The 27,854-nt window shown below is 57.0% G+C and overlaps 1 protein-coding gene across 2 annotated transcripts; it reads right to left on the minus strand.

Annotated features, from left to right (window-relative positions):
* On the minus strand, nucleotides 1-27,538 carry PLOD1 (procollagen-lysine,2-oxoglutarate 5-dioxygenase 1). Of its 2 annotated transcripts, XM_047083512.1 has the most exons (19): nucleotides 27,399-27,534; nucleotides 19,883-19,974; nucleotides 18,645-18,778; nucleotides 18,099-18,262; nucleotides 16,943-17,055; nucleotides 15,243-15,306; nucleotides 13,919-14,016; nucleotides 12,970-13,071; nucleotides 11,774-11,905; nucleotides 10,202-10,323; nucleotides 8,382-8,486; nucleotides 7,882-8,007; nucleotides 7,464-7,605; nucleotides 6,514-6,627; nucleotides 5,751-5,816; nucleotides 5,047-5,151; nucleotides 3,304-3,450; nucleotides 2,403-2,528; nucleotides 1-879 (listed from the first exon to the last, which is right to left on the minus strand). In XM_047083512.1, the coding sequence occupies exons 1-19, from the start codon at nucleotides 27,472-27,474 to the stop codon at nucleotides 724-726; spliced, it is 2,184 nt and encodes a 727-aa protein (XP_046939468.1). In that variant the 5' UTR covers nucleotides 27,475-27,534; the 3' UTR covers nucleotides 1-723. The 2 variants fall into 2 exon arrangements, with proteins under 2 accessions (XP_046939468.1, XP_046939469.1); XM_047083513.1 differs by lacking the exons at nucleotides 1-879; nucleotides 2,403-2,528 and adding an exon at nucleotides 2,535-3,049 and having other exon boundaries at nucleotides 27,399-27,538.
* Nucleotides 27,539-27,854: the final 316 nt, after the last annotated feature.

Below are 27,854 nucleotides of genomic sequence, written 5' to 3' on the forward strand. Positions count from 1 at the left end.
TGGTGTGAATGATCTTTAATAGAAACTCTCCTGTTTCTGTCTGTCCCTCTCTCCAGAGGCATCGGGACAGGGTGATTCACTGCAGTGTGCGGACATCTCACTCCCTCCCCCCACGCAGAGGATGGAGCTATGGCATCGATGCCTTTCCTGTCTCCCAGGGGGTTTTCTGAGTCATCATCTCCAGGGGACAACATTCTGCTCCCACGACAGGAGCCACGGAGGAAGGGGCTTCGGCAGTCCTGGGGGCAGGGAGGGGGCGTGAATCTGATCCGGTCTCTGTGTCTGCCGGGAGCAGAAGTCCTGGGCTGCAGCTCTGCCCGGGAGAAGCTCCAGGGCTCCCTTCTCACACCTAGAGCACCTCTGGGCAGCCAGTTAAGCCCTTGTTCTGCTCAAGTCCCGCCCCATGGAAGAAGCAGACAAAGAGGACTGGGTATTTCAGGAAGATGGGTGGGAAAGGACAAGTTGCCACAAAGCAATGAACATGCACTGCTGACTACAGGGCGCCTCCCTGGGCTGGGTCCAGAGCACCAGGAAAGCCCCAGCCAAGGAGGCGTATTCTGCCTCTGGCTCGTGGCCAAATCTCTCCGATGGTGGCTCCAAGAGCAATAGAGGTCAAGAGCCTGGAGGCTGGTCCAGGTTCCCTGGGGCCCCGACGCCCCAGAGTGCTGCCCGGCAGTGGTTGTTGGCAAAGAGGAAGAGGTCCGAGGTGGCTGGCCTGGCCAATTAGGGATCGACGAAGGACACGGCGATGTAGCGGGTACCCCTGGTGGTGGGGAGCCCCTCGTGGTAGTGCGTGAGTCGCCCGGGGTGCATGAGGGTCCAGCCTTTCCGTGGGGCTCGGATGGAGCAGTTGTAGCGCAGGAACCGACAGCCCCCGCCCTGGGAGACAGGAAGCGTCAGTTCTCCCACGGGAAGCTGGGCCCTTCCCCCGCCGCCCTATCCCCCACCTGAGCCACTGCAGCCCAGTGTCCTCAGCCCAGTCTGCCGGGGATGCCTTGTAGAGTGACAGCCACAGCTGCCTAAGGAGGACACTCAACTCAGCAAAGACAGAGGGAGCGAGAGCACTGGCCTGGAGTCAGGCAGCCCTGGGCAAAGGTTGGCTACATGCTTTACTAACCCAGGCCTCAGTTTCCCCTCCCAGGAAACAGGCATGAACCTCACAGGGTCATGAGAATTAAGTGAGATGATCCAGGTAGGGGCTCAGGGCCAGGTTTCTCAACCTCAGCACTATGGACATGTGTGGGCAGAAAACCCCCCGTTTTTTAAATTGTGGTAAAATGTATGTAATTGAAACTTTACCATCATAAACATTTTTTAAGTACACAGTTCTGGCGGTACTTTCTCTTGTGGGGGGGCTGCCCTGGGCACCCCTGGCCTCTACTCACTAGATGCCAGTAGCACCGCCACAGCTGTGACAACCAAAAATGTCCCCAGGGGGTGGGGGGACAAAACCGTCCCCTAGGTGAACCCCTGATACGTGGTAAACTCTCAAAAAAATTAGAGGATGCTTGTGTGGGTGTCTTTCACTGTCGCCAGCCCAGGACTGAGTCCCCAAAATGCTTAGAAAATAGCAGCTTAAAAAAAAAAAGAGGGGCACCTGGGTGACTCAGCCAGTTGCGTGTCCAACTTTGGCTCAGGTCATGATCTCATGGTTTGCCAGTTCGAGCCCCACGTCGGGCTTTGTGCCAATACTGTGAATCCTGCTTTGGATTCTCTGTTTCCCTCTCTCTCTGCCCCTCCCCTGTTGTCCCTCTCTCTCAAAAATAAACATACATTAAAAAATTTTTTTAAAAATAGCAGCTTAAGGAATGAGTGAATGAACAACGAATGAATGAATGAATGAATGAATGAATGACTCCCTAGCTGAGCACACCTAGAGGCCTTCCTTGGGACCTTGAGGCCCCCAGAGCTGTCCCCTCTCCACCCCACGTCCTCCCGGTTTCCCCGGCTCTCCCCTCCAACCACCAGCCTGAGCCCCACACCCAGACTAAGCCTGTCCTGCCATTTCCAAGGCAGCCTCTTCCTTCTGAGACTGATGGAAACCCTAATCTCCTTATCACCAACAGCTATCAGGCCTCGAGTACTTACTGCGGGTTCCCATAGGCAACCACCTGAATGAGCTCAGGGAACTGTCACAGCAGTTCTGTGGAGGGCCCTCTACATTTTCCCAGCTAAGATAGGAGGAAACTGAGAGCCTAAGAAACATGTCTGAGGCCACAGAGCTGGTGAGTAGGTAGGCAGGTGCCGGTTTACGCAGTCTGACCTCTGACCTCCCGTGCCCACGCTCCACTGTGTCTGAAGTCCTTTCCCTCACAGACCTGGCACCCTCTCTCTCTCTCTCTGGTTCTTGGGCACTGGGCCCCGCAGGCCCCGCGGCCCCAACCACCCTGTGAGCAGCTCACCTCGTAATCCACGCCGACCCGGTTCAGGGCGATGTTGATGGTGAAGGTGGAGGCGTCGTGGTGCGGCATGAGGGACGGCTGCTCATCTGGCTTGTAGCGGACAACAAAGGCCAGGTCGAACTGGGCCTGTGTCAAGGGGGTGGGAAAGAGAAGCGGCTGGACAGAAGCCGCTGAAGAGCAGGAGAGGCAGGGGTGCAGAGGAGGGGCCCCTCACGCAGTCTTTGGGATGCTGGCTCCCTGAGGGCAGGTTTGTTCAACGCCGTGTTCCCCCGTGCCTGGCACAGGGAAGGCTTTCAATAAAGATGTGCAGAGAGGGGAAAGGACAGAAGGAAGGGAAGGAAGAGAAGGGAAGGGAGGGGAGAGGAGGGGAGGGAAGCTAGGGCAGAAGGAAGGCAGCTCATCCTTACAACCCTTTATGGCAACTATGCAGGTTGCTGATTCGTCCGTCAAGGGCAGTGCCCAGGCAGTCAAAGCAGGTGTCTGGAGAAAGCCTTGTGTGTGAGGCGGTGATCAAGGGAGGGAAGGAGCGCAAAAGGCAAAGGGGCAGTCAACAGGTACTCAGTGGGGAGCTAAAGGGAAATTGAGAGAGGAGTGAGTATGCTGGCCAGCGAGCCGGGGGCTTGTCTGCAAGCTGGGCAGAGGCATCCCTGAGGCAGGATTTAAGGACACGAAGGAAGGAGTCAGAGGAGCGATGTCACAGGCTGGAGGCAAGGCGGGCTGCCCCTACCCTGGACTCTTCCAGAGGCGCCCCCACCATGGGAGGAGACTTCACTCCCACCTGGAGACCAAACATTCAGGCCTCTCCCGCAGGCTGGGACCACTCTCTCTCCTTCCCCCCACTCTCCTCTCCCTAGCCACTCTCCCGCCATCCCCTCCCTGGCTACATCCCAGGCATACCCACCCTGGTATAATAGCCTGGGTAGAGCTTCTCGGTCATGGGGGCGATGTACTCCACCAGGAACTTGTGCCATTCCCGCTCGAAGCTGATCTGATTCATGTGGATGTCGATGGTTGGTACGTTTTCGTAGCCACCCTGGATGCGGTTGTCCTGGAAGTGACCAAGGCGAGCGTGGTAAGCAGAATTCTAAGACGGCCGCCTGGTGTGTGGACTGCCCAACCGCCCCCACCCCACCTGTAAACACGATGGGATGAGGTTAGGGCAGAGGGCAAAGCGAACGGGCTCTGCAGATGTCACTGAGATAACAAGTCAGTTGACTTTGGGTTGACCACATGGGAGAGTGCCCCGGGCGTGCCTTTAAATGAACATCTTGAAGAGAGAGACTCTCCCGCTGGCCTGGAGGAAGCACGGGAATGAATTCTGCCACAGGAGCTTGGATTAGGACCCCGAGCCTCACCTGAGACCCCAACCCTGGCCGCCCCTCGACTACAGCCTCGAGAGACCCCTGAGCAGAGGACCCGGCTAAACCACATGTGGACTCCTAGAAACCCGGAGATGATACATGGGTGTTGTTTTATGCTGTTGAGGCTTCATGGTGATTTGCTACACCGCAGAAAAAAACAGGTGCAGAGGGTCACAGGTTGGCTCAGGCACTAGGGTCCCAGCACTGACCTGGTCCCGGGAGCACAAAGGCTGGCCAGACCCCAGAAAGCATGGGCTATGCCAGTTCCTGGCCTCCGAAGATGATCTCACCACCAAAGCATGTGGATGAGGCTGGTAATCGGACCACTGGTTACTTCAGCTGCCAGGTCAAAGGTTAGCCAGGCTCTGAGGCACACAGGCCCAGGGCCTCATGTGCCTTTAAAAATGCCCCCTGAACTTTCTAAGATGAGTTCAGGTACGGGATTCCTCTTCCAGGGAACCACACAGCCTCTCAATCCAATATGCCACTTGCTTCTGCTGTCTGGTGAATGTGGCCTTAACGTCCCTAATTCTTCCTCATCCCACGCTTGCTTGTTCCTCCCCCATTACACACCCAATCTGGTAAAGGAAGCTAAATCATTCCAATAACAAACCAGGAACTGGAAATCTAGAATGTGAGATTAAGGCAGCTCAAAGTCACCTAGCGGTCATGGCAGCTTGGGGACCCATACTCCAACCCATTTCTTTTTTTTTTTTTTTAAATTTTTTTTTTCAACGTTTATTTATTTTTGGGACAGAGAGAGACAGAGCATGAATGGGGGAGGGGCAGAGAGAGAGGGAGACACAGAATCGGAAACAGGCTCCAGGCTCTGAGCCATCAGCCCAGAGCCTGACGCGGGGCTCGAACTCACAGACCGCGAGATCGTGACCTGGCTGAAGTCGGACGCTTAACCGACTGCGCCACCCAGGCGCCCCATACTCCAACCCATTTCTTAAGTCCCCTACTCCTCAGTGCCAGAGCACCCCCCGAAAGAGTCCCAGAGAGAGGGGTGCCTGGGCGGTTCAGTCGCTTAAGCGGCCGACTTCGGTTCAGGTCATGATCTCACGGTTTGTGGGTTCAAGGCTGACAGCACAGAGCCCACTTCAGATCCTTTGGCCCCCTTTCTCTCTGCCCCTCCTCTGCTCATTCTCTCTCTCAAAATAGATAAATAACTTAAAACAAACAAGCGAACAAAGTCCCAGAGAGGTTGGCCAGCTTGCCAGGAAAAGGGCCCAGAGGGCAGGCTCCCCCACATTTCCCAGCCCAGGCACCTGGGCCCCCACCTTGTTATCTCCCAGAGACCACTGGCCATAGTGTTCCATCTCCTCCACCAGCTCGTCACAGGCCGTCTCCGTGAAGATGGGGAACCAGTAGACATCTGGGCAGGGCTGGGAGGGCGGGGACGGAGGGGAGGACTCAGTCACACGGGTCCGGGTGGCACCGCTCGCTGCCTCTTCCCCCACCTCCCCCACCCCCCTGTGGAACCCGCCACAGGCAGGGCCCCTCAAGTGGCCCAGGCCCTTCCCCATACCCTGGTCCATGAGCTGCTAAAGGGGGAAGGAAACTGAGCTCAGAGCTGGTCTTTCTCAGCCAAGGTCACAGAACTACCGGGGCAGAGCCAGGAAGGGAATGTGCGTACGGAGGGAGGACAGCCCAGCAGGCTTCAGGGCAAATAGAGAAGCACTGTTTCTTACTACTGGCCCCTGGTCCACGGTTGAGACCACATTTGGGGACATTTTCCTCTTCCTCGCCTGGGCCAGGAGAGCAACCCAAGGTCCCGAGGCCCCTGCAGACTCCAGCTGGGAAGTACCAACAGGAGGAAGGACCAGCCCACTACCCATGCTCTTGCCCAAGTGCTTCCAGAGCACAGAAAGATGCCTCCCCTTCTCTCCTGGGGCAGCTAATTGCCTTCCCCTGCCCTCCATCCCCCTCAGCAGGTGTAGGGAGTGAATCAGTACCTTTGTTCCCAGAGGCACCCAGTCCTTACCATCTCTACCAGCTTCCCCGCCAGGGCCTTGGTGTAGTTCTCGTGGATGTACTTCTCCTTCCAGTCCTGGGGTGGGGGGAGGGGAGTCGGTTGGGGTCCTCAGGCCTGGCCCGGGCCAGCTGGGGCTCACTCTCTGCCCGACTCCATGGGATGCTCCAAGAGGGGGTTCGTCCCCCTCCCAGGCCCCCTGCAATGCGGGTGAATGTGTGCACGCCTGGGGGAGGGGGTACGCACCATGCCCACCGGGTGCAGGTGTACGATCTGGGCACACAGTATGCCTGCAGGAGCTGGTGTCTTCATGTGTACCTACATGCGTGTGCATGTGTGTGCAGGTCTGCGTACAGGTATGTGCATGTGCCCAAGTCAGCCATAAGCTCACAATGTCTAAGAACGCCGTCACCACTTTCTCCTCCTCTGATCTTCTCGACACCCTCAGAAGTGAGTGAGGCTGAGATAGTATGCCCATTTTAGAGCTAAGATAACTGAGACCCCAAAGGTCGAGCGGCTCAACTAAGTCACAGCTGAGGGTCCACAGACCCAGGCCTGACTCCTGGTCTCCCCTCCACTAGATGGCGCTGCCTCTCCAGAGCCCGCATCTCCCAGCCCAAACCCTGCCCCACACGGTCCCCGGGGTGGAGGAAGGCAGGTGGCAGGTAGCCCTCAGAGCCCCACCCCTTCTCAGGCTGAGCAGGAGTCCCCTTACACCACTGGCTCGCTGGGGTCCCTTCCTCTCCCTCCCCTGCCCATCCACCCAGGACCTCACCTCGGGGTTGCTGAACACCTCCCAGAGGTCGTTGTGGAGGTGGCTGGTCTGGTAGCTGTCCAGGGAGAGCAGGTGGCCAAAGGTGTGCCGGTTGGTCAGGTACATGAACACATCCTGGGGAGAACAGGACGGATGGAAGAGAGCCCCTCTCCCCCACCAGTCCCAGGAGAGAGAGGCATGGCTGCAGCCTCCTCTGTCCATCAAGTTGGAGATCAGGGAACCAAGTGCGGGCACCCCATCTCGTCTCCCTAGCACCCGGCCAGGCCTGACATGGATACAATCAAGGAGGGCTTCCTGGAGGACTGAATGGGAATCAAAGAACCAATGTTGATGGTGTAGAAGCAAAGAATGGTGTCTGATCCTGAAGTTCAGAGCACAGGAAGACACCATCATGCTGCCACATTTAAATAAAAATAACCACAGTCGGGGGCACCTGGTGGCTCAGTCGGTTGAGCATACGACTTGGGCTCAGGTCATGATCTTACAGTTTGTGAGTTCAAGCCCCATATCGGGCTTACTGCTGTCAGCCTATCAGCACAGAGCCCACTTTGGATCCTCCGTCCCCATCTCTGCCCTTCCCTGCTCACTCGCACTCTCTCTCAAAACTAAATATTCTTAAAAAATAAAATAACCACAAAAACATATTGGGTGGGGCACAGGGAGAGGGCAAGGGCGTCTCTGGCACATTACTCGGGGTACATTTAGGTGGAGAGTTTAGGGTTTTTTGGCTGTGTTGAAAATGTCAATAAAACAGACGGTGTGAAAACTGGGTCCACTAAAATGGTCCCCACGGACCCTAAGGACCAACCCTCATGCCTGATGCCCCAAGTGCCCCCCACCAGGCCCTGGCATCTCAGAAGCTCGAGGCCTAGGGCAACACGATCCAGACCACCTTCTCCATCAACGCCCCCCCCCGCCCCCGCCCCCGCCAACTGCCCAGCCCTGCCGACCTGCTGCCGGATATTGGCACAGAAGGCCATGTCGGGGTCCAGCTTGCTGTGGTGGAACAGGTCTGTCTGCAGCAGCTCAGCCCGCAGGGCACTGCCCTTGATCAGGTAGATGTTGGAGATGTAGGGCACGTTCCAGACGCCACTAAGGGTGAGAGAGGAAGATGGAGGGGGCTGCAGGCCGTCATAGGCTAGAGATCAGGGCCCCGGGGGAGGAGGCAGTCAGAGGCCGGGAGGGCACAAGAGTGCTCACTTGATTCCCCTACCCTGGGCACATGGGCCCAGGACAACTGCCAGGAAGTCCTTCCCTGTGTCTGACTGCAGTCTTCCCTGCTTTGGGTTTCACAGGAATTCGAGGGCAACAAGGACGGGAATATTGGGGGAAGACGGGTGAGGGCGTTCCCATCCCGCAGGTACTCACACGCGCCGTCCCTGCACAATGTCCACGTAGTCCTCGGAGCGGGCGTAGTAGCCATCTGCGCTCAGGGCCCCCCAGAAGTTCGACCACAGCCTCCCATGGCGGGTCATCAACGGGGCGATGACGTTCCTGAGGAAGGGAGCACCTCAGTGGAGTCTCCCTGCCCACTGGGAGTTTGGGGCAGATCTAATTAGGTGCGGGGCGAGGGGTGGGGGAGTGCCCTTTCAACCCACAAGTGGGGCCTGGAGGGGGGTGGGTTGGCCCATCTGGTTCGTGCTCCCTCCAACAGGGCAGCCGGGAGCGGAGGGCAGGAGGGGCGGCTTGAAGCAGGGAGGAGGGAACATCTTGGACCAAGACAAGGTTGCCGGGCTGGGGCAGGTCCAGGGTGGGAGGTGAGGCCAGGGTGAAGGCGGAGAAGAAAGGCGTGGCGGGGGGCCGGGGGGGCCTGGAGCGGGGGCCCGGGCTTAGAGGGCCAGCCTGCCGCAGCCCACCCACAGCCTTACTTGTTCTGCTCGATCAGCAGGCGCAGGGTTTTAGGCTCCGTCAGGGCCACGTCAGCATCCACGCTGAAGTAGTAGGTGCAGCCACGGTCCTGTCGGCACAGATCCCTGCAGGTAGGGGTTCCGGGGTCAGCAGAGGGGTCCCAGGGTCCCAGAGCAGCGCTGCAGCCTTACTCTCCAGGCCTGCCCCCATCTGTGACCACAGGGAACCAGCCAAAGGTCTTTACAGGGGTCAGGCCAGCCCTGGTGCAGGTTGGGTCCGGCAGCCTTGACCCCGAGACCCAAACCCTGGGCTGTTAGGCTCTCAAGATGAATGCCCGGAGCTCAGCGACTGCTATCAAGTGCCCTGAAAACCCTCGTACTGGGGAGAACGCGGCCCACAGACAGGTTCGTACACCGCCCAGGGCCAGGGGGTAAACCGGTTCTGCCCCTTCTGAAGTGTAGTTTGGTCACCCGTACCAAAAGCCTTACAAATTTATGCTGTTTTTGTTAATCTGGCCCAGGGCTCAGCAACGTACAGCCCGTGCTCCAAATCCAGCCCACTGCCTGGTATCGTTGTAGGTTGTGAGCTAGGAATGGCTTTACGTTTCTGAATGGTTGGGGGAAACGAAAATCAAAAGGAGTCACATAAAAATCATATGAGGGGTGCCCGGGTGGCTCAGTTGGTTAAGTGTCTGAGGTCGGCTCAGGTCATGATCTCATGGCTCGTGAGTTCGAGGCCCGCGTCGGGCTCTGTGCTGATAGCTCGGAGCCTGGCGCCTGCTTCGGATTCTGTGTCTTCCTCTCTCTGCCCCTCCCCCACTCATGTTCTGTCTCTCTCTAGCAAAAAATAAATAAACATTAAAAAAAATTATTTTCAGGGGCGCCTGGGTGGAGCAGTTGGTTAAGCGTCCGACTTCAGCCAGGTCACGATCTCGCGGTCCGTGAGTTCGAGCCCCGCGTCGGGCTCTGGGCTGATGGCTCAGAGTCTGGAGCCTGTTTCCGATTCTGTGTCTCCCTCTCTCTCTGCCCCTCCCCCGTTCATGCTCTGTCTCTCTGTCCCAAAAATAAATAAATGTTGAAAAAAAAATTATTTTCAGGGGCGCCTGGGTGGCTCAGTTGGTTAAGCATCCAGCTCTTGGTTTTGGCTCAGGTCATGATCTCACGGTTCAGGGGTTCAAGCCCCACATCGGGCTCTGTGCTAACGGCACGGAGCCTGCTTGGGATTCTGTCTCCCTCTCTCTCTGCCCCTCCCCTGCTCGCTCTCCGTCTACCTCTCTCTCAAAAATAAATAAATACACATTTTTTTAAAAGTTTAAAAAAACTTATTTTTAAGTCGTATGAAATTCAAATTTCAGTGTTCGGAAGTAAAATTCGTGGGAGCACAGCCACGCCCATCTGTGCTACAACCGCAGGGTCAAGTGGGCGTGGCAGAAGAACCTTCCTGGAGGTTCCACAGCCTCGGATCTGGACTAATTCTTCCACAGTCAACAGGGATTACTTGTTTGTTTTAATAATAAAGGCAAAATCAGAGATCGTCTCTCGAAATTGTCCTTGTTTACCTACTTCTGGCTTTCCAGTTCTTCCTCTTTCTCTGATTTGCTTCCTGCACCCAAATGACACTGCCCAGCCCTACCCAGGAGCCCCCAGGTTCGCAGGGCAGTGCCTATTTCCCCATTTGACAGTTGGGAACGCTGAGGCCCAGAGAGGGACCGGAACTTGCTGGAGACCACACGCAGCCTTCTGAACTCCTCTGTCTCCTGGCCTGATGCCCCCTGACACCACGGCCCCCCTGCCCACTACCGTCAGCAGAGATGACCGTGGTGCCTCAGCCCCCAACTCACGCGCCCACGTTCCTGGCGTCAGCGTTTGCCACCCGAACCTCAGGGCCCACCAGTTTCACGGACTGGTACTCGCTGCCATGCTCTGCCAGGAACTGTTCCACCTGAGCCTTGTGGTGTTGCTCCTAGGGGTGGGGGATGGGAGGGTGAAGATGGGGACAGTGGTTCCACCCCAGGACCACAGCACCCCTGCTCCTGCAAGCCACTCCCCTCCATTCCTCGCACACCCTTGGCCATTGGCTTTCCTATCTCCAGACCTCTGCCCATGCCCATGCCAGCCTTTCTGCCTGGAGTGCCCTTTCCCAGCCATCCCTGACCAGGCCAGGCCCACCAGCCTCTTAAGAGCCTCTGTCACTTGGACAGCATCCCTGACCCCATATACAGAGTCGTTGATTCTGCCGGTCTGGAGCGAGGCCCAGGGACCTGCTTCGCTACAAAATGCTCCGCGTGATCCTTGGACTGCACTTTGAAAAACAACAGTCCATTCCCCAGGCCCCTTGCAGGGGGAAGCGGACAGATCAGGATTTTTAGGATCAAACCCAGGATTCAGAGCGAAGCTCGGCTCTGCTACCATTAGTTGTGTGACCTTGGACAAGCCACCTCACCTACCTCAGCTTCCATTCCCTCCCTTGTAAAATGGGAGGGCAACTGAGCCTAAGTCCCAGGGTTCCTGTAAGGAGGCGACAAATCAGACCGGGCTCACAGGTCTTTAAAGACTGCCTGTGACAGTTTTCTTTTTTGCACAAAAAATGAGAATTCACATCTCCAGGGAAGCGGGGAGACTCCCAAGGGCAGGGCTGACACCCTTCTCCTGTTTCCACGTGGCACAGTTGAACTAATGTCTGTGACACAGGCAGAGCTGAGCCGAGTGTGCGGCCACAGGGCCCTGGGAGTGGGGTGCTGACTGTCGGGGCTGAAAGGTCTCAGAAAGGGGTGCTGCCGGATGAGAGAACATTCGGGAGACAAGAAACCTTGAGAACAGAGAGAACTCGACGGCGTATCTGGCATCCTGGATGCCAGGGAAATGAGGTGGGACTTTATCCAGCTAGGAAGCGGGGGAGAGGGAAGGAGCTAGGAATACTGAACCTGGGCCTGCTCCCCACAAAGCAGCAGGCCTCAGGGCCCTCCTTGATTCCCCAGAGGGTACGCAGCAGGGAATGAAAACCATTTTGTCACCCAATCGAATCAGGAAGGACCGACTGAGGCAGGGAGAGAAACAATGACGATGATGACAGCTAGGAGCACCTGTCATGTGCCTGCCCTTCCCTCCTGTGTGTTTCCCGTGCCCACTTGTTTAACCCATGCAGCAATTCCACGAGGTCGGCACGATTCTAGCCCCATTGAATAGGTGAGAAAACTGAAGCACAGAGAGGTTGAGCAATGTCACACAGCCGATACAAGCAGTGGCCCTGGGATTCAAACCCGGCCAGTCTGACTCAAGTCAAGCCCCACGCCCACTTCCATTTGGCCCAGAGAGTGATGCCTCAGTTAGTTCCGGAGATGTCCCAGGCCACCCCGTGAGGCGGAGCCTTGACCCAAGCCTCACGGCGACCCCACCAAGTGCCTGCTACTCACGTGGTTGTGAATGAAAAGCCGCATCTGTTTTCGGGGGTAGTGGAGGTGGAGGAGCCGCTGGAAGAACAGGGATAGGAACGGCGTGGGCTGTTCGATGAACACGCCGACCAGGACTGTGGGCAGAGCTTCATCCTGCACGGGGAGGGGGCGGCATGAGGGGCTGGCGATGTGGCCACCGGGCCACTGCCGAGCCCCTAGGGTGGCCTGAGGGACCCAGAGCCAGAGGCAGAGGCGTGCAGACTTAGCAGGAAAGGGGCCTGAGCCAGGGAGCTCCAAGCAGGATGTGCAGACAGGCAGAGGCAGGGACTGACAGGGAAGCAGAAGGAAGCGGGAGGAGGTGGGGGGGGGGGGGGTCCCTGCTGGGCAGATCACGTGAGCCTAGACTTGGAACCAGGACCAGCTGATGGCCTGCTGTCACACAGCCTGGCTGGCATGGGTTTGCAGCGAGCCATAAACAAGGAGTTAAGGGGGTGCCTGGGTGTCTGTGGGTTGAGCATCCAACTTTGGCGCAGGTCATGATCTCACAGTTTGTCAGTTCAAGCCCCGTGTTGGGCTCTGTGCCGACAGGTCAGAGCCTGGAACCTGCGTCAGATTCTGCGTCTCCCTCTTTCTCTGCCCTTCCTCGGCTCGTGCTCTATCTCTCTCTGTCTCTCAAAAATAAATGAACAAAAAAATATACATATTTTTAATATGAATAGATGAACATTTTAAAACAAAACAAAACAGGGGTGCCCAGGTGGCTCAGTCAATTAAGCGTCCAACTCTTGGTTTCAGCTCAGGTCATGATCTCACGGTTCACTGTCAGCACAGAGCCTGACTGGGATTCTCTCTCCCTCACTCTCTACCCCTCCCCCACTCATGCTTTCTCTCTCTCTCAAAATAAATAAACTTAAAAAACAAAAAAAAAAAAACAACAAAAAAACGAGGAATAAGATCTGTGAGTGAGTGGAAGGCAGCTATAGGAGAGGAATCAAGCTGAAGGAACCAGAACTTTGGCATGGCCAGGGGGGTGTGCATGAACAGAAGCCATATGTAATCTCAGAAGGCTTCCAAGAGGAGGTGCCTGGTGAGGAGGAAGAGGGAACCCCAGACAGGAAGGTTATCCCTTTACCTCCCACCAGAGACGATAGTCTCTTCCAGACTCACTCATCCTCCCCATCTGCGAGGACCAAGCGCCCCATGTCTGGCAGCCTTACCCCTATGCCCCTGAGGCTGCGCAGGCCCTCGTCACACACAGCGCAGCCTGTCTCGAAGGTCCAGAAGCGCGGGATGTAGTTGCCCAGGTAGTTCAGCTGCAGCTGTAGGGAGACGTGAGGTCGGAGATGAGGGGTACGGCTGGCCCCGCCCACCTGTAACCACTGAGTCACATCCCTCTCAGCCCCTGGTGTTCCCACACCCCGGCCCTCTAAGGGGACAGGAATGCGGCTTTATTTGGGGCAGGTTTCGGAGAGAATGTTCTGGTGCCCTGAAGATCACCGAAGCTGCTCTGGGGGCCCAGGGAGGACTCCAGCCTGATACCCTTTTATCTCTGGGTCTGCCAGAAGCTTGTGAAATCCAGACTGCTGCCTGCCCCCCACCCCAGAGAGTCCAGCCGAGCAGCTCTGAGGTGGGGGCAGGAAGTCTGCTTTAATACCCTCCCCTTTCTCTCTGACACGGTGCGGGGAGTGGAGGGGGTCGGGGACCACACGTGAAGAAGTGTGCTGTGAGCCAGGGCTGGCTCCCCGGGGCCTGTGAGGTCCGGCCCGCACCCCAGCTGCTTCTTAGCTCCAGAAGCGCAGGGACCAGTCTGTGCTGCTCGTGACGGACTATGCTTTATGTCCTTCCTAAATGTTTGCTGAATGAAGAAACGAGTCTGCCCTGGGATGATGGGGTACGGATGACTCGGGGCAGCCCAGCTGGGGCCTGGATGGGGTCAGCGACCTCCTTTCTGTCCTGGGGTTCGGCAGGGATGAACATTACTGACCGTCACAGCAAGGAAACAAGTCACCATGCTGAACTCAGATGTGAGGACAGAGGCAGCCAGGGGCCAGCGGGGCCCAGGGGGGCGGCTCTGACCCCAAGGAGAAGCGGTGGGGTCACAGTGAGAGCAGAATTGAGCCTCTGGCCCTGCTCTCACTCTCCCCAGGGGCTGGGGCCTCTCCCTACCTTGGTGGGCCCATTGCCATGAATCAGGACCGGAAGGGTGTCATAGGCAAGGTTCCTCGCTCTCACGTGGCCCATTTCAAACTTGAGCACCACCTCATCTGGGGGTCAGAAAGCACAGAGACATCCAGTATCAGGTCCAGAGGCCAAGTTCAAGTCCTAGCTCCTGCTCAGGGCTTGTTCTGGGCTATTAACATCACTTCTTCGAGCCTCAAGTTTCCTCGTCTGTGAAATGGGGGTAAGAGCTGGAGGGCTCTGTGTTGGGCAAGCACTCAGCACCACTCCTGGCACATAATGAGCATAGAATCCATGGCAACCCCCAGTATTTATGGTGATTACTTATTCAAGCCAGAAGCAGGAGATGGGAGAAAACAAAGACCTGAAACATCCCAGCTAGAGAAGCTCCATGGACAGAGCCTGGGGGCACCTGCTCCCACAAACGACAGACCTGGAGAGCAGGACTGAGAATGTGCCAGCCCCAGCGGAAGGCCTGAGCAAGGTGGGGGACAGGTCCTGTCCTGGTGGAGAGACTCCCTCGGGCAGGATCCTGACGGATCCTCTGACCCCACTAGACAGCAGGAGGTAGCAGCCCATCCAACAGTTACAAATGCAGAGGAGTCTTTCGTCAGAGGCCTGGGAAGACACTGGGGAGGGAGGCCCTCCGTGTGGGTGACCATGTGAAGGGGCCCCTCTGCGCAAGCGCCTGGCTCCCCCAAGAGACGCTCAGGACCCAGCTTCTTAGTCTAGGTTCCTGTGCTTCCAGAAGCCACAGACAAAAGGGTGTGGCTTTTCCTGCACCTTCCTGGGAAAGGACTCATTTGATTCTCAAAAAATAAGATTCCACTTATCCCATAAAATCACCAAGCAGCTATTGGGTCCAACTATCCTTTTCTTTTTTTTTTTTTCCAACTACTCTTTCCTTAAGATGTCCATCAGCTTCCTGTGCCAGCCACCTGGGAGGTGGGAGGGCAGGGAAGGAGAGGAAGCAGGAGCACCTATAAGAACCAGGGATGCAGGGCTGGGGACAGGTACCTACTGTGCACATCGCCCACCTGCTCCCAGGCTGAATTGCTGCCTCCTCCCCTGGTGTCCCGCAGGCTCTTAGACTGACCTCTTGGCCCTCCTTTCTCCACCCCCAGGGAAACACAGCTCTGCCCCAGGACATCCAGGTGGCCTCTGGGACCTGGGGATGGGGCAAGTGACCTCCTGGAACAGTAGCCAGAGAGAAACCAGCCTCTTCTCCTCCTTGGGCTCAGGCCCTGCCTGGAATCCTCATCGCCTTATTAATGACTCTCTTAGGATCCCTCTCCCCGTGGGGGCCGCTCACCCAAGGCTCCATCCAGATTCTGGAAGATACGGCAGCGGTGGTCCAGGGTGATGTTGATCTGCTCCTGTAGGAAAGAGAGCACTGGGCTGCAGCAGGGACAGGCCCTGGTGGAGGATGGGGCTCCATCACGCCCAGTGTGGGGAGCCTGCCTTCCTACTTCTGCCCCTTCCTCCCCCCCAACACCCGCTGTGCCCTGGCACACCAGGACAGCTCGGAGCCCTGCGATCTACTGGTCCAGTGGCTCTACTCACAGAGAACCCGGGTCTTTCAGAATTAGAAGGCATCTAAGGCAACAGCTGGTTCAAGTATAACAATCATGATAACAACAAATGTTTTTCACTTTACTGTCAATCACTGATCTAAATACTACACAAGCATTAATTCATTCAATCCACACAACATCCTTTTTTTTTTAATCTTTAAAAATTTTTTAAAAATGTTTTTATTTATTTTTGAGACAGAGAGAGACAGAGCATGAGCAGGGGAGGGGCAGAGAGAGAGAGGGAGACACAGAATCCGAAGCAGGCTCCAGGCTCCGAGCTGTCAGCACAGAGCCCGACGCGGGGCTCGAACTCACGGACCGCGAGATCATGACCTGAGCCGCAGTCGGATGCTTAACCGACTGAGCCAACCAGGCGCCCCAATCCAAATAACATCCTTATGGGAAAGTTCCACCATCACCACATTTTACAAATTTAAAAAACAGGGCACAGAGAGGTTGAGCTGAACATTAACAGCTCAAATGTTAAGCTGGCATTTGAACCCCAGGAGCCCGGCCCTGAGGTCCCTGTTCACTGCACAGGGCTGCCTCTTCAAGATCCAGCTGTGTCGCATGGAGCCCTAGGCCAGGCCAACAAAGGCAGGTGGCATGCTAGGCTCAGCCCTCATCCCATAGAGAGGGAAGGGGACTCCCATAGAGTCCACTTTCATGTTTTGGACCCTGGGCTTCTGCAAATGATGTCACCCGAGGCAAAGGGGAAGGAGGAGGAAAGACTGAGTTAAAAAGATCAAGTTCATGTTTCTACCGCACAAGTCCAGCTGTTTCATTTCATTAGTTCGTGGATAATAAAAACTGAGGCCGAGAGAGGGGAAGTGACTTACCCTAGGTCGCACAGCACCGCATGGATGGAGGTTATGGGGACAAGCGGGCAAGAATCCAGGAATCCTGACCCCCTCCACCCAAGGACTCTCTGAGTTTCCCGCCTGCCCGGAGGACACTGGCTAGTTTGGGGCGACACTGGTCCAGACCTGCCACCTTCAGTTCCTTCGACGACCCCTGCCTCCCTTAAGGCAGGCTTGGAGGTCATGGCACAGGTCTGGCCAAGACCTCTTCAGCCCAGAAACCTGCCCCCCCCCCAGGCAGGGTGGGGCAGGGGCAGCTCAGCCTGTCGGTTCCTTTCAGTACCATCACCCCCAAAAAGGAGGCTATGAACTCCTGTCTCACTGACTTGAGTGTCCGTGAGGGTGAAGGCCCCCACTGTCTTCTTTGCAGCCGCATTCCTGCCCTGCACCTGACAGCGTCTCACATACAACAGGCGCTCAATAAATAGCCGCTGAACACCTGAGTGAATCTGCGAATGACTAAGTGGGGGCCCAACCCACGGAGTCAGGGGGTACTGCTCCCACTATAGCATCAAGATCCAGCGTCAAGATCCCCCCCGCCCTGCCCCTGTTCCTCAGCCCCACCCGCCGCCCCTTACCCTCTTCTCTGGGTCCAAGAAGATCTTGGTGTAAAAGAGCTGGTCACTGTCACCGTCCTGGCCATCCCACTCGGCCACCAGTTTGCTGAGGCTGGGGGCATAACCGATGAAGCCTGCGGTTGGTGGGGGACACACAGAGACAGACGCTTAGCTTCCGGCCTCTAAACCAGAAGCCTCTTCCCAGACTCTGCTTTCATTCATCTCCCACTCCTTTACCTCCTCTTAGAGGTCCTCCTGGATTGAAGGGAGGTAATGTCTGTAGGCTGAAAGCAACCTGCTAGTTCATGCCACTTGGTGACAAGTTCCCCCTGAGCTCACAGAGAAAGATCAATGGTATCCACTAACCTGAACCAAATCAGGTGCCGGGCACCACGTAGGTGGTAAATAAATGCATCAGACCAGGAGTCCCTGGAGAGCAGAGCTGGTAGGACATAGGCTTGGAGCCCCTTTTCTACAGTTATCTGGGAAACTTGGCCCAGAGAAGGGCAGAGGCTGGGCCAAGGTCACACAGTGCATGGGGGCTTAGAGGGAAAAACCCACACAGCTCCTTGGCCACAGTGCAGACTGGAATGGAGAGAAAAGGGAGAAGGGGCCAGCCAGGGAGGGCTCCACCCCAGGGAACACCCCCAGCCTTGGGCCATCTAGACTGTGCTAACTCTCTCAGCCAATGGGGAGAAGTGGCTGCCGGAGACGAACCCCCTTCCGTGGCTGGACAAAAGAATCCGGAATAAAATATGGATTTTACTCTCCATGCAATAAGAAGGCATTGAGTGATGCGTGTGGCTTTGCGCCTGGCTACTGGGTGGAGAGCGGACTGGAAGGGGTGAGGGCTGAGGCCGGCAGAGCAGGCAGAAGGCTACTGCAAATGGCCGGGAGCCAAGTGAGGCGGCAGCAGTGGGGGGTGGACACGAGGGCAGAGTCGAGATCTTTCAAAGTGGGAGTGGCGTCACCAGCCCGCTGACTGAGAGGCGAGGGCGGGGGGTGGGGGGGGACCGAGGGAGGATATTTGGGGGTGGCTCTGGTTTTGATCTGTGCAGATGGGTGGCTGTTCACAAGATGGGGAGGACCGCAGGGGGCAATATGTCCCGACGGCAGCGGATGGACCCCTCTGGAACCCGCCCAGCCCCACCGCGGCCTCCGCGCCCAGACTCCTCACCTCCAGAGCCCAGGAACCTCTTGCCATCGGACACTGCCGGGTACTTGGCCTCCAGCCTGCGGTCAGGGTAGATAAGCTCCTCGGCCGAGAAGACCACCTGGCTCCTGGCCTGCCGGAACTTCTTCAGGAGCTCTCGAGGCCCCGACGCAAACACCACGTCATAGCTGTGGCCAGAGCCGAGGAAAGTGGGGGCGAGGCAGAGGTGAGCAGGGGCTCATGAGGCCACCTTCTCCCACACCACCCCTGGGCCACGCCAGGGGAAACGGCTCTGCCCTGCTGTCTCTGGCCCAGCCTGTGGCGTTGCCACCCTACCCTGGGCAGAGAAGGTCCCCACCTCACACTCGAAGCATGGCTCACCCCACCTGGGCAGGGCCCCTGCCCATCTCACCACCCCTGGGAATGGTCTTTTCTGGGCTCATAGGCCCCCTCAAACGGTAGGCAACCTTAGCTAGAGCGAGTCCTCCCTCACCCCCGATATCCCGCAAGGGCTAGAATATTCTAGAATATTCTCTCTGGGCCCCACCCAGGAAACCCCCAGCCACCTACCTGTCTGTGAAGAGAATGACCAGGTTCTCCTTGTCTGCGTGCTTCTCCAGAGCCTTCTTCAGCAGCCGAACCTTCAGCCCTCCACCTGATGACGCCCCCTTCTCTCCATTCCAGTCTTCCCCCAGGCCCAGCGCCTACAGAGAAAGGCCCTTTAATGTGGGCTTTTGGTACAGAACTATCTTGTCAGCCAAAATTCTACCTCTGCCTGAACAGTGAACATCTTTGCCTGTCTGTCCAGCACCTCCTCCCTCACCTGTGGGGAAACTATTCTATACCGTGTGTGAGGCTGACAGGGCTCTGGGGGTGGAGGTGGGGGTGATGTGACCACACTTGGCCAGTCAGTGTCCCATCCTTCCCCCAGCCATGGGTTTGGGCATGTGACCTAAGCATGGCCTGTCAGACTCTTCCCCAGGACTGTTCTGTCCCAACTACGGAAAGGCTGTCTAGTTCTGTCGAGGTTGAGAAGCTGAGGCATGTGGGTCTGTGACTGGTGGTCATCCTGCCACCATGTAGAGAGAGCATGCCTGCAAATGAAGGCCAAGAGAACCTAGAGATAGAAAGATAAAGCCCTAACCATGCAGCTCGAACCCCTAGATCCAGCTATGCCTGAAGCAACCCTCTGCTTCAACCTGCATTCATGTGAGCTAATCCACTTTCTTTCTGGCTTAATGCCACTGGATTGCAAGCTGTGTAGGCAATGCCCTGGTCTGCCCTGTCATCATTCCAGCCCCAGTGCCTACCACTGTGCCTGACAGAAGGAGGCACTCAGCACACTCAGCTAAATACTGGAATGTCTCCCTGCAGGGCTTAGCCCCCATCCTGCACACAGAGGACACCAGAGGACAGCTCAGCCTCTGTTTCTTTAGAGCAGAGTTTATACAGGTAAGATCTCCAGACTACAGCCGTCTCAAAATCCCTTGGCAGGGGAGGGGGGGAGGAGGGAATTGGTAAAATGCTGGTTCCCAGGCCCTGCCTTCTAAACCAGCCCTACTCCCCTAGCGTTAGCATCGCCCCACAGCCCTCCTGTCTCACTTTCCCCACATTCCCAACTCTGGCACCTCCCAGACTTTGCTTACATTCTCCCCTTCTTGCTTTTCCTAAGTCATCCTCCTCTTTTGGGCTTCCAGAAGCTTTCCCTGTGGCCCCAATCAGTTTGGGAAGGACAAAAACCCAGCTCCTGGACTCACCCGCTACCCCGCGGTTGTCCTGGCCCCTTCCCCCCACCGGGAGCCTCTTACCTGGATCTTGTAGTTGAAGAACTGGCCTGAACGCTTGAAGCGCCGGAACCCCTCAGTCTCCTTCGTGGCCACCGTGAGGACTAAGAGGTTGTCTGTGGACAGAGGACGGCGTGGTGAGTGGGAATGGAGGGTGAGGAGAGGTGACAGGCAGGAGCAGGTCATTGTTCCTACATGTGTCAAATCCCCGCAGGATGTGCCCTCACGTCCACCCATTACAGACAAGGGCCCAGGGCCCGGGTAGGAAAGATGTGCCGAAGGTCACTCAGCTGGTTAATGATAGAGCGGGGACAGAACCTGGGTCTCCTGGAATCTCCTCCAGGGTTCTGTCCCCCTGGGAACTGAATGGCACGACAGGAGGCGTCCAGAACAGAAGCGTCTGCACCTTGCATGGTGGGGCTGGGTTTCTCTGGATTTAGGGGGCTGTGGCCCCAACACGGGGGCGGAGGGAAGGGTTCGTCCTGAATGCCAAGCACCAGGGGGACCTCTCTAGCTGATGCTGGACATGAGCCCAGGGATGGCCACCTGCCTGCACCCAGGGCGCACACTGCTAATCCATCCCAACAGCCTTTCCTGCTGAGCCTCTCTGCCAACATGTGAGAACCTCTGAGTTGACCCTGAGTGGAAACGGACTTGAAATCCTCAGCTTTGGCCAGAATAGCTGTACTACCTTAATAAGAGACTTCTCTCAGGCTCTGTCGTGTGGCTTCACCTCTGCAATAGAACCTGCGCCTGGGTGGCTCCGTCGGATAAGCATCTGACTTAGGCTCAGGTCACCATCTCGCGGTCCACGAGTTCCAGCCCCGCGTCGGAATGCGTGCTGACCGCTCGGAGCCTGGAGCCTGCTTTGGATTCTGTGTCTCCCTCTCTCTCTCTGCCCCTCCCCAGCTTCTGCTCTCTCTCTCAAAAATAAATAAACATTAAAAAAAAAAAAAGGCTACCCAATTGATTCTGATTGCAATCAGAGTTAATCACCGACTTAAGGAAATCATGATTCATTAAAAAAAAAAAAAAAAAACCTGCTGAAAACAGCTCCGCAGGGGGCATCTCTGGGCGCCCTGGGGAAGCCCCTTCCAGATCACAGTACGAAGGGGCACCTGGCTGGCTCAGTCAGTAGAGCATGCAACGCTTGATCTTGAAGTTATGAGTTCGAGCCCCACGCAGGGCAGAGAGATGACTTAAAAAAACAAAACAACACAAAAAACAAACAAACGACAAACAGTACAGTGGTCAACCCTTTATCCACGGGAAATGCATTCCAAGACTCCCAGTGGATAGGACCGCTCCACAGATAGTACCAGACCCTATATACGCGATGTTTTTTCCTACGTGTATGTATCTACGATAAAATGTGATTATAAATGAGGTACAGTAAGGAATGAACAATAGTGAATAATAAAATGGAACAATTATAACAACATACTGTAATAAGCATCATGTGGATGTGGCCTCTCTCTCAAAATATCTTACTGCACTGTGCTCACCCTCCTTGCGATGATGTGACATCTAAATGCCTACCCGACGAAACAGAGTGAGCTGAATGACACAGCACTGTGACATAGTTAGGCTGGAGGATCATCTGCTTCCGGACCCTGGTTGACCGTGAGTAACCGAGGCCGCGGGTAAGAGGAGGCTACTGTTACCCACTTCAGGGAATGCCAGACTAATTCAGTGAGATCGGGCCTGTAAAACCCTTGTTGGGTTTTACTAAGAGCTATGACTGGTGCTGATCAGTGAGAGGCAAACACCCTGCTTTGGCATTCAAGGCCCTCCCTGATCGGCCCAGTGATGTACCCCTTCCCTCCATTGAGTGGACGAGATCTCCCCCAGCCAGAGGTCTCACCTTGCTGAGCTCCTCCCCTCCTGCCCCAGCTCCCTCTCTCTGTCCCCTTTCGCTAATCTTCCTCCAGGTCCCAGGGCCAGTGACAGTGACACCCCTTCCCTGCCACCACCTCTATGAAGCCTTCTGAGATTTGTCCTGACCTCTCTCCTGCCTTTAGAGGTAGGACACCCCCCCGCCCACCACCACCACTTTGTAGCACTTATTACCATTTCGTGGGGTCCAGGACATAATGCTTTCCTGGGTGAACTGACCCACCAAGTGGCCAGGCCAACACAGGCAAGTAAGGCCTCCCCATACACCCCCACCCCCCTAAAAACAAGAGAAGCCTGGGCTGAAAGAACAGAAGCATCCCGCTTGGCAGAGCTGGCTGAGCTGGGCAGGCTGCTGGCCCCAGAGCAGGGGGCAGCTCAGAAGATTTTGGCAGGAATCCACTGGAAGTGGGCCCAGGGCCCTGGGGAGGAAGGGGTAGATCCACTAGGTAGGTATGGAAAGGGGAGGCCTCACCACCTGACCTTGGGGGCCAGGAAAGAGGGGTGCTGCTCACACTTGAGGAGAGGCTCCCCCAGTTCTTGCCAGGATGGTTAAGTGTCCCCACACCTCCCCCCGCACCGAGTGAGGAGAAGAGAGTGGCTGGCTCTGAGGCCCTCCTGTCCTTGGCAGGGAACGCTGGGACAGGGAGTGTCACATTTCACAGATGGACAAAGCCAGCATGTGTGTGTGTGTGTGTGTGTGTGTCTGTGTGTCTGTGTAAGTTGGTGGATCGGGGCTCCTGAAGACAGGCTGCGGTGGGAGGGGCTTGAGGGCGTAGGCATCTCGAGGCTCCTTTCCTGAGTCCCCTCTAGCAAAAGAACGGGTACCCGATGGCTAGCCTTTCCCAAATACCTTTGGTACGCAGGACTCGGTTCTAAGCACTTTACTCTCCTAACTCCCCACTCTACAGTTAGAAACCTACAGCTCAGAGATGGTGAGTAACTTGCCCAAGGGATCCAGGAAGTGGTAGCACCAGAATGTGGTCACAGAAGTCTGGACCCAGAGTCCCCTCTCTTAACCTCTGCACGCACTGCCCTGGCTTGGGGCAGTGACCAGCTGTCTGTCTCTCCATCTGTCTGAAAAAACCCTAGCTGAGGTCGAGGAGAAGGTCCCAGGCTATGCTGGACCCTCCCCACCCACCCAGCCTGTCTCTTCTCTGATTTCCAGGATGATCCCAGGTGCCCCATGGGGGCCTTAACAAATCTAGTAGCCGAGGACTCCAGAAGATCACCTGGTCCAGAGGGTCAACCTGCCTACATATCAGCATCACAGGGAGCCTCTGAATTCCAGGACCAGAGGTCTGAGATGGGCCCAGGAGTCTGGATTTTTTCTACCCTTCCCAGGTGATTTCTGATGTTAGCCCATTGGGAAATTTCTGATCCGACCCATCCCCCGGTCCTGATCGGGGCTCCGATGCAGGGGTGCGGGGATGGGCCACAGCAAGAGAACTCAAGGCAGACCCCTCCCCCAAGGGACCCTGCCATTACCTCTCAATACCCCCCACCCCCCACGCAAGCTGCCTCAGTGAACCCAACCTTTGCCCCATTCCCTTGCCTTGCCTGTACCATTCACTCCTCCTTCCTCTGAAGAGGCCCCAGTCCTCCAGGAAGCCCTCTTTCCTCTGCCCAGCAGATGATGCACCAGTACAAACATGTTCCTTGTCCCTTTTGCCAGGCCAGGCTCCTGTCTTTATTTCCTTGGCCTCCCTCCCCCTCCCTGGGGCTGGGACTGAGCGTGACTCAGGACGTCTGGTGTATACCGTCTGGCCTTAGGGAGCACGGTGGGCAGGTGACTCTAGTAAGCACTACCACCGGTTGAGCCCTTGCTAGAAGCCACATGCCACACAAAGTGTGTTACAGTCATCACATTTAACTATCGACATCCCATGTGGCAGGTGATAGTTCTACCCCTCCCTTCTATAGGCAGGGAACTGAGGCACAGAGAGTCCAAATGACCTGCCGCAGGTCACAGAATCTTGCCGGGAGAAGGGAATGAGCTGGAATTCCAAATGCCTGTGTTCTTAACCTCCCCATTTCTCTGTCCAACATCCTGGAAGGCTGCAGACCGAAGCCAGCATTTCCAGCCGCCCTCTCTCAGGCATCCCCAACGTGGACATTCGGCTCCAGTCACCCAGCAGGCAGCCAGAGCGCAGGGCATGCCACAGGGTGTCAACGTGGAGGATTCGGTATGGAGCACCAGGGCCCTGCCCCCCTGCTTTCTGGCTGGTCCGGCCGGCCCACCGGGGGCCAAAGCCAGGGTCCGCACGAGGCCTGCCACCCAGGGCTCTTGGCCCTCCAGACCTGCTGCCCAAAGTGCGGCACTGGTTTTCCCCGACAGACAGGCTGTGATCCAGGATCAGAGGTGAGCAAAAGGCAGCAGAGCAGAGAGGCAGACAGACTGCTGGTGAGTCACTTGGCTTCTCTGTGCCTTTTATCTGTAAAATGGGGTCATAACAACGATAGTAGTACTTTCCTCCAGAGACTTTCGTGAGCACTGAATGAGCTAATGTCCGTGAAGTGCTTAGCATAGTACCTGGCTGCGGGTGCCACATGTCATAGGGAACGTCCCGAGAGAAGGGCACGTGTGTGGCCAGGTGCTGCCCCGGGGGTCAGGGATGCAGAAAAGCCACCTTGCTGAGAGCAAGAATGATGGGGACAGGCTGAGCCCGGCGGCCTGGGGGAATACAGATCCCTCTTTGGGGTCCAAAGAGAAGGCTGGGGACGCAAGATGGCTCTCCAGGCACGGTCATGACGCACCCAGTCTGCTCTCTGGGGAGGTGGGAATGAAGCTCCTCCCCATCCTCCGTGCTCCCCCCAGGCTTGAACGGAAGCCATAAACGGTGCGGCAGAATGGCAGGAGATGTACATTCCCAGTGCCCAGGAGCCCGGCGTGCCTCTCCTGGGTCTGAAGCCCTACTCCTTTCTGCCCCTTCAGTCCTCCTCGGACACTCCCTCCCCCCACACACATCCAGCTGGGCCCGCCTGACTCCTGGGACCTTTCCACTCCCTGCCTGGAACAGCATGACCCGGGACCCCCGCCCACGCCCTGTTGACTTCCCAGAGCCTTGGAACTTGGCAGCTGTCAGGCTCCAGGTGGGCCTTCCCTCTCCATGGCCAAACCGAGGCCTGCAGGGACAGGCGGGAGCCCAGGGAGAGAGCAGTGATCAGCTAGAAGTCTCTACAAAAGGGAGAAAGGACCAGGTCTATGGGAATTTGTTCGTTTGAATGTCGCTTTGTTGACCGTCTCTTTCTGTCTCCCACATTGGTCTGGGGGCTCCCCCAGCATAGGGCAATGTCTCCCTTCTCAAGCATAGGGCATTCTGGGAGCAGAGGGCTGTATCTCCCCCCATAACATTGGGTACCTACTGAGGTGAGCAGTTCTGGGCCCCCCCACCGCTAAAATTGGGAACTCCCTAAAGTGGAAACCCCATCTTTCTCTCCATGTGCCAAATCCACGTGCGTGTGGGTACAAGCTGCGAAGAGCGCCATTCCTGAACTTGCCCACTGGAACATTCCTCGGCAGCTGCCCCATCCCAGCCACCTGGCACCGACCGGGCACCCCAGCCCCACCAGGGGAAGGGAGGAGCTGGCCTCTCTGGGGGGTGCTGGAGCATCCCTCACTCCCGACACCAATCAGTGGGTCTGCAGGACCAACTACCCTCCCACTCTGTCCTAGCCAGCAGGCTGAGGGTCCCACCTCAGCTGGGCCTGGGAAAGTTGAGCAGGCTCCTCCAGACAGCACCCCACCCCCACCCCGTCCAGACAGGGGTCGGCGGAGATGAGCAGCGGGTCTGAGTCCCAGTCAATGACTCCACCTCCAAGCACCTACCACGACCCGAGACCAGGTGTTTAAACTTTTGGGCCCTCAGTCTTCCTATCTGCAAAATGGGCTAATGATTCCTTACTTATTAAAAGGATCTGGATAGAGTAAGGGAAGAGAAGGGCTTCAACCTGAGAGGGGCTTGACGTTAGTTCCGTGTCTGGCAACCTGTTACTGCTTGTCCATCAATATACTATTTACTTACGATCTACAAGGTGCTCTACCTGGATCATCTCAGTCACACACTCAATCCTGCACCTTTAATGGGACTCCCTTCTGTCTCCTCTGTCCCCTCCGGTCACCTGCCGGGGCCAGCGCGCCTGAAGCCTTGTCATCGATTTGGTCCCTGACTCACCTCTGTGGACTTCATTGTGGGAGCAGGAGTTTTTTCTCCTTCAGTGGTCTGAGGCGGAGGGAGCCCACATCAGCAGAAGCAGGGGAAAGAGAGGCCCAGGAAACAAAGGCTATTATAGGGCGCCTAGCTCCTGGCCAGCGAGTGGACCCAGGCCACAGGCCTTTGGCACACACTGTCAGCCCAGCCCTGTGCTCAGCACCTGCATCACTGGATTTTTTGACCTGTTTTATTACCCTGCTGGGATACTCCAGGAAAGCAGGCGGTGCTGGGTCCAAGAAAGATAATGCCGGTGTAGGCCAGGTGTTGAGCTGAACCCTCACCAGGAGGCCTCATCTCCTGGAATCCTGGTCAGAGCACTAGGACTCAGGTACCACTGCCCCCACTTTGCAGGCTAGAACACCAATCTTCGTGGAGATTAGTCACCACCAATCTTCGTGGAGATTAGTCACCACGGGCTTTACCGCTAGGAGATGAGTGGCCTTGGGCACAACCTGGCACAAAGGAGGTACTAAGAAACGGTGGTTCCCATCCCCTCCCCTGGTGAGGGTCTTCTATACCACCATCCTGCCTCCTCTGGCTCCCGGGTTCTCAGGAAGGAGGGCAGACAAAACAGGGTACCATGGTCGGGGTGGCCAGTCCAGCTCTGCTTTGTTGGGATTGCCCACAGGCTATGCTCTCCTCCAGGCTCGCAGATGTTCAGCAGGCAGCCCTGGAGGTGACCCAAGGAGCGGTGGGGAAGACACTAGCACCTACTCAGAACGATGGGGCACACTCTGAAATCCGCCCTGGGGATGTAGAGGGAACCCTAGACACGGAGTCCAGTGGGTCTAGAACCAACCACTCCAAGACTGGACAATCCTGGGTAGTCACTGCACCTGTCTGAGCCTCAGTTTCCCCAGGTGCAACCTGGAGAGAGTTAAGACCCACCCAGCAGGCGCCCCGCAGACCACAGAGGACTGATATGACAGCGTAAATGGCTCTGCTATGTGAGCCACCCCCTCCTCTCCCCACCCCAGTGGCTGTGATGCCTACTGTCTCTGAGCCCGGCTCGGAAACCAGGCACCCCTGGGTGTCAATCCTGTCCAAGGCCCCCAAGCTGTGTGATCTTGGGCAAGTGAGCCGACTCCAGAACCTCACATAGTGTGCCCCGCTGGAAAAGGGGGTAATAGAAGAGCTCGCTTCCGCGGGTCGAGATCCCGCTTAACCGATAGCTGGCCCATAATAAGTGCTCCCTAAACAGTAGCCATTGGTATTACTGTTATGAGAGCTATTATGATTTGGATGGATCTCGGCTGTCCCTCCCCTCCCGGCTGCACGGACGTGGGAACCGCAGCGCCAACAGAGGAAGTGATTTGTCCGAGTCACCAGCGAGTCAGTGGCCAAACGGCCGGAACCCGGATCCCCTCGGAAGCCCAGGCCTCCCGTGCAGCCCAGACCAGCCTCTCGGCCCCGGGCCCGGCCCGCGCTCTCACCCTCCGGCTTGGCGTCGCCCTTCGCTTCGGCCAGGAGCAGCCAGGCCAGCGGGGCCAGGAGCAGCAGCGGCCGCATGGCCAGGGTCTGGGGACGTCCGGCCGTTCCCGCCGCGCTCGCAGGCTGGAAACTTCGCGACGGGGCCCGCGGTCCGGCTGCCACGCACGGGGCCCGCCCCGGGGGCGGTGTCGCACCGCCCTCTCCTCCCTCCCCACCGCCCGCCCGGGGGGAAGGCTTTTCCCGCAGACTCGCCCGAACTGGGGCCTCGCGGAGCTGGGGCGGCTCCCGGGTCCTTCCGCCCGCTCGCCCGCCTCCCGTTCTTCTCTGGGGCTTCTCTACCGCAGGGAGCGGGGGATACGGGGGTGTTCGGGGCGGTCAGGGCCCTCCGCACCCCTGGAGAGACCCCACCCCCGGCTGCTGGAAATGCAGAAAGTGCATCACCATTCACCAAAAAAGGA

Source organism: Lynx rufus, unplaced genomic scaffold (assembly GCF_022079265.1).
Source record: "Lynx rufus isolate CCGP_SWC_20201006 ecotype Redwood Valley unplaced genomic scaffold, mLynRuf1.p SCAF_2, whole genome shotgun sequence".
NCBI classification, from domain to species: domain Eukaryota; kingdom Metazoa; phylum Chordata; class Mammalia; order Carnivora; family Felidae; genus Lynx; species Lynx rufus.

Coding starts and splice junctions, on each gene's coding strand:
- PLOD1 (XM_047083512.1), bottom strand. CDS start 27,474: ATGCGGCCGCTGCTGCTCCTGGCCCCGCTGGCCTGGCTGCTCCTGGCC. Junction 8,008..8,381: donor CTGCTGATCGAGCAGAACAA/GTAAGGCTGTGG, acceptor TCCCTTCCTCAG/GAACGTCATCGCCCCGTTGA. Junction 7,606..7,881: donor ATTGTGCAGGGACGGCGCGT/GTGAGTACCTGC, acceptor TCTCACCCTTAG/TGGCGTCTGGAACGTGCCCT.